Source organism: Copidosoma floridanum, unplaced genomic scaffold (assembly GCF_036245765.1).
Source record: "Copidosoma floridanum isolate Cflo_tuat_1 unplaced genomic scaffold, Cflo_Japanese_pri ptg000020l, whole genome shotgun sequence".
Taxonomy (NCBI): Eukaryota; Metazoa; Arthropoda; class Insecta; order Hymenoptera; family Encyrtidae; genus Copidosoma; species Copidosoma floridanum.
In genome coordinates this window covers 39627144-39633143 of record NW_028321897.1, presented here as the reverse complement: position 1 = coordinate 39633143, position 6000 = coordinate 39627144, and the positions used below count along the sequence as shown (strand labels likewise).

Genomic DNA, 6000 nt, shown 5'->3' with positions numbered 1-6000 from the left:
TATAGATAAGAATGCAATATATTTTTTTTTTGGAGGTTAAGTTTCAGGTACAATATGCATTCTAATCTTGCCGCAAATGGCACTATCAGTTAACAACTTTTTATTTTGTATCCATTAATGTAAGTTGTGGCTGGTCAATAAAAAAGACCATACGGCACTGCTATAATTACCACAAAACTCTTCACCACTATGAAATATGACCGAAATATTTCGAATGTTAACGAATCCTAAGGTTCTTGAATTCTGATAAGAGTGGCGGCTGGTTAAAATTTTGACCACCCTTCGACCTCAGCTCTTGGTCCGTACAGTACCTACAGTGTAGGTCCTACACTGGAGTGGCATTCCGTAACTAATTTGCTGTACATCAGCCTATATGCTACAACCATAGAGGTATAAGAATTCTTATACCTCTATGGCTACAACATGTTCCTTAATTAAGGAATACTACCCCAGTGTATGGGGTGTGTTCCAATCTACAAAAAGACAAAATTAAGTTATTTAAATGACGTGAAGAATTTCGCTTGCTTAGAGACACTTAAACACTTAAATTTCTCTCTTGGTTTTGTTCTTGACACTCTCGGTAGACGCGGTTCACGTCCTTCGTCTCGTTACCCTCGCTTCGTGCCATTGTTAGGCTTGACACGACAAACTGGAGCACGAGTCATGGCTGCGGAAAATGAGGTTTTTGTAAGTCCAATTTACCAGTTTCTTACCGAGATTATTCTGCTTAACTTTTGGTGTCAGACAATTTAGTTTGTTGCGTTCTTTTTACACAATAATACTAAACGCGCATAAGCTGCACCTAACCAACTATGTTAAAAATTTTTTTTCATTGTTTTACATTGTTCATTCAACAGTTTAAGTTGCTTTTATCATTCCTAAGTGTCGTTCGCTAGTAAACCTCCGGAGTACAATTAAAATTATAATTATATACTTTAGACTATAGTGTTTATTGCAACAATAAATATTTTACCAATGTGCCTTATTTGTACAGTAAATAATATGTACACGCACGGAGAATATATCTAGTTTCTAAAAAATTGTCTAGCATGAGCGTAACCGAAAAAATCCACGTATTTTACGTAGAAATAGAACTATTTCAGCAACATCAACTGTGCCTTAAATATACAATCATATCATGCATGCCTCAATTTGTATGTACATAATTTTTACTCATAAATAATCAATCAGTATTTAGTGTTATTTATTAAACAATACTTGAATAAACTGTTCACAGTTAAGTCTCTAAAAAATTTTTTTGACATTGTCTACAGTAATGTGATATGCTTCATTTCAAATTGAGTTTTGAGTAAAAATGAATATTCTTGTACATCCCTTGAGTTTTTTTTTAAAAGAAATAAAGTATTAAACAATACTTTCTGATATAACTATTAATTATCTATAACTATTAATTAATATAACTATTAAATATATAAAGTCGCATTTAAATAAATCCCATTTAAGACTAAAGTCTAAGGTAATGCATGATGCAGAGTCTGAAAATTGTGATAATTTTTTAAACCATTTTCTATCCACACAATAAATTTAAGTTGAGTTATAATGGCATCAAGTAATGAATTTTCTGTATTCTAACAGTAAAAACGGTCTGGGATGATGAGCAACTTTAGTCTGTTTTTGCTGTTACTGTTGGATAATCAACAAAAGTTGTTTAGTTTTTGAAGTCAATTAACATACCTGTATTATATTTTTGTTGAAAATCTATAAGATATTCTTAACTAATAGGATTGGGGCAATGAAAAGTTGCAACGTGCTCAAAAGACTGTAAACGAATCCATTTATGATCTTGAAGCATGGAGTCTTCTTATCAGGGAAGCACAAAATAGATCAATAGCTGAAATGAGACCAGTTTTTGAAAGACTTGTCACAGTATTTCCATCAGCAGGACGTTATTGGAAAATTTATATTGAACAAGAGGTACATGTTATATACAAGTAATTTATGTTCCAAAACTTCAAGTAAATTTCGCAGACAAATTTCTATTTATGTATCCACTTTTTTACAGATGAAATCACGCAACTATGAAAAAGTAGAAAAGGTATGTTAATGCAGAGTTTCTTAAGTTCTCCATAATCTAGTGAATTTGACACCAAATATGTATGAACATTTGTATTTGATTAGGTGTGGAACAAAAATGAAAAAGTGGTATTTCATACCAAATATTTCAATAACGACACATTTTAAACGTGACAAATTTCATAAAGATACTTTAGGCTGTGATATAGAAAGTTGCAGGTTTTATAAAAGAAATTTTAAAGGATTTGTAATACAAAATAATACCAGATGTCACAGAAAATTTTTTTTTATATTACATCTATCAAAAATTTAAGTCTTTCAATCATTCATAAAATTTATTTTTTTAAATTTATTAATATACTTCAAACAATTTTTATCACTTTACGTAATCATTAAAAAACTCATTTATAGTTTTGAATATTTTTGTAGTTAAAGTGAAAATGTGGTTTGACAAGAATTCAAGCTTTATAATTCGTGATAGCAAAACTTACATTAGTAATGATAGTATGAAATGTGATTTAAGCACTTTACAAATTGTGTGAAGTGAATAAAAGTCTTTATATCTATCACAAGGCACTCTTTTCATTAAATAATTAAACGCTGAAAATGTTTGGGAGGTGGTTTTCCTTATAGATGTCTTTATATTTTTTCTACTCGATTCAATGTATACTCTTAAGTGTAAAGTATTTTAAAATACAACTTGTTAGCATCATGGAAGGCGAATAACTTCCTGAACATGGTGGCCTTAAATTCCTTCCTAAATCTTATAAATTATACCGATGTGCTTGTTCAGTGACCTTCTTTCACAGTTTGCATGTTTTCAACAGAAATACCAGTGAAAATATTTTTTAACTCATAAACTTCCAAATATTTCTAAATCGATTTAACCATCCCATCCTGAACAATAAATAGATGACGGTTTATAGAGATAGCATAACATTAATCATTGTATCAATTGCAACAAAATAATTCGTTCTTGGGTAAACAGTCGTTGAACTCTGCCTTGTAATATTAATTTCTACTTACTAGTTAGTTATTATATATCTACATTTACAATGATCTCATCTTATGCTGTTTCGCAGTCTCAGTTTTTTCTCTTATTGTTATATTTGCCTTAACCAGTATGAAGCCATAAGAGTTGAGAATCAAAGATTTTATTAATAAAGAGACTTCACACTAAAATATTCGTTTCGATTCAATTTTTCATGAAATTCCTCCCAAAAAATAAGTTACAACATGTGTTCGACAATAAACTACTTAAAAAACATGATGTCTAACTTTACTCTCCCAACTTGTAAGGATTTAATTAATTTAAGCACAAATTAGTGATGCAGAAATCAATTCATCTGTCAGGTATAAACAAGACTTTTCGAAACACATTTCCATGTGAGATAATATCCTAATTAATACTCATGGAAACAATTATTTAATTATTAACCACTTATTCGAGAGTAAGTAGGTGGTGATAAAAACGTAGTTTCAGTTTGGAGAAATGCTCACCACTTTACTTTTGATAGACTTAGATAACAAGCATTTTTTTATTATTCAACAGCTTTTCCAGAGGTGTCTCATGAAAATTTTAAATATTGAATTATGGAAATTGTATCTTACTTATGTTAAAGAAACTAAAGCAAGCTTAACGACTTATAAGTGAGTTGTGAGAATATCATGAACATCTTTTGGTAACAACTTCATTAATTAACACCATCTTCATCGTCGAAAATTTTTATTTTTCAGAGAGAAAATGGCCCAAGCATACGATTTTGCTTTAGATAAAATTGGAATGGACATACACTCTTACAGTATTTGGAATGATTATGTTGTATTTTTAAAAAGTGTAGAAGCAGTTGGTTCTTATGCTGAAAACCAAAGAATAAGTGCTGTTCGAAAGGTAAGATCATTGAAGCATAAAATATGGAAATCAAGTTTATAGTTCTCAAATTATGAATAATGCGTAATACATTATTTTTAATATCAGAAGTTTTTTTTGTTTTTTTTTTGTTTTTTTTTGTTTTAGTATTTATAATAAAATTAGTAAATATTAATTAAAAATTTAGTAGCATGAAAAGTATTGTGTAGTGGTTTGAAAAAGTATTTTTTTTTACTTGTTAATTTCTTTAAAAAGTTTATCAGAGATTTTCGTGTCTCACGATTGTTGATTAAATTACAATAGCATTAATTTAATTCCTGGATATATTTGAAAAAATATCTACAATTTATGTATTTATGTTTTTGCCATGCTGCCATCATACTGCGCGGAAAATTCCTTCTCTAGGCGCAGGATTGGTGAAATAGTATATTAGGCACCTAGTGAGCAAGGTGAAGAATGTCGCAGATTTCACGTAAATAAACGCCCGAGGCGAAGCTGAGGGTGGATAACGTGAAATCTAGGGCATTTCTTAACCTCCGAACGTGGTGCGTATACTATTTTTCGTTCCGCTTCGCGCAAACGAATATCCCTTCTCTCGGCACAGGATTGATGACAAATAGAATACGCACCACCTTCAGAGATTAAGAAATGCATTAGGTCTCACGTTAACTACCCTTGGCTTCGCCTCGGGCGTTTATTTACGTGAATTCTAAGACATTCTTATCCTCGCTTAGTAAGAGCGCAGTATACTAATACATAATATCTTCAGAGGTTAAGGACGTTGCCCTGGATCCTTATCTCTGAGTCAGTTACCTTCATTATGGACGTTCATCTAAAGCTTGTTGTTATCTTATAAAATGCATTTTAAAAAATTAATGCATATCGTGCCCTTGCATTAAAATCAATTTATAAGTGCCACTGTCTTTTTCGCTCTATTTCATTTATTCTGTCTTAAATTAAAAATGATTAAGCTAACCTCAAATGTATTACTTTGTTATTGTTTTCATTATATTTCACTAAAAAGTATTATAACATGGGTTCAAACTTGAAGGGTTTACTCAACGAATATTTTCTTGTTCACTATCGAAAAATTATTCATATGCGTAATTTCTAACATTTTTCATTTTTTATATTTCATTTTTTCCATATAACTAGTGTTGAACTGCTTTTGTTTGGTCTCAAATTTTTCTTATTTAAGTGTTGTAACATATGTTTAAAAAACGCGTGTGAGTTCAGGTCACTTGAATCTACCATACTTCCAAGTTTCATCTATTTCTGTAATTATTTACGTAAACAGGGCAACGTTCTTAAGAAATGCATTAGATTTTACGATAACTACGTTCATTCACGTGATATTTAAAATATTTTTAATCTCGCTCACTAGGTGCATAAAATACTATTTTTGAACGTCAACGTAAATTGCATGATTATTGTGTTACTACTTGGAAAATTCTATTGAGTACATCTGGTAGATGATTCTAGAAAACTGGATATGTACTTTTGCTACGTTAATAAAAAATGAAGATAAAAACATTGTCAAATGTTTCATATTTCTGTCATTTTTTGTTTATGTAATTGAAAAAAACTTTTTTTTTAAATCCATTTGACATCAAATGAAATTAAAAAATTTTTCCCATGCCTAATACCAAAAACATATTAGAAAAAATCATGATTATTTTTCTATCAAATCATATAAACTCTTGAATAAGGAATGTAAAATTAAAATTTAAAATGTTTCCCAATAATTTCAGGTGTATCAACGTGGAGTCGTGAATCCTATGATCAATATGGAAACACTGTGGAAGGATTACATGGCTTTTGAGCAAAATATTAATCCTATAATTGCAGAAAAAATGGGAATTGAACGGTCACGAGACTACATGAATGCAAGGAGAGTCGCCAAAGAGTTGGAAGCGGTCACAAGAGGATTGAACAGAAGTGCGCCAAGTGTACCTCCAACTGGTCATCCCGAAGAAGTTAAACAAGTAATTAAAAATTTCGTTTTTCATATATTACTATTTCAGTGTTAAATAAAAAATTTAATTTTACTCCAACGTATTCACCTCCTTGCGTGGAATTTTATTTTTCTTGTACAT

The 6000-nt window shown here is 30.4% G+C and overlaps 1 protein-coding gene across 1 annotated transcript in view; it reads left to right on the top strand.

The window, feature by feature from the left end:
* The first annotated feature begins 371 nt into the window (after positions 1–371).
* The window catches only part of su(f) (cleavage stimulation factor subunit su(f)), a 53422-nt gene continuing 47793 nt past the window's right edge, over positions 372–6000 (top strand). The window contains exons 1-6 of the mRNA XM_014349207.3: positions 372–687; positions 1744–1935; positions 2024–2056; positions 3587–3684; positions 3772–3925; positions 5656–5889. Of these exons, the coding sequence (XP_014204693.2) occupies positions 457–687; positions 1744–1935; positions 2024–2056; positions 3587–3684; positions 3772–3925; positions 5656–5889 (942 nt within the window). The 5' untranslated portion in view covers positions 372–456. The remainder of the gene's footprint in view (positions 688–1743; positions 1936–2023; positions 2057–3586; positions 3685–3771; positions 3926–5655; positions 5890–6000) is intronic.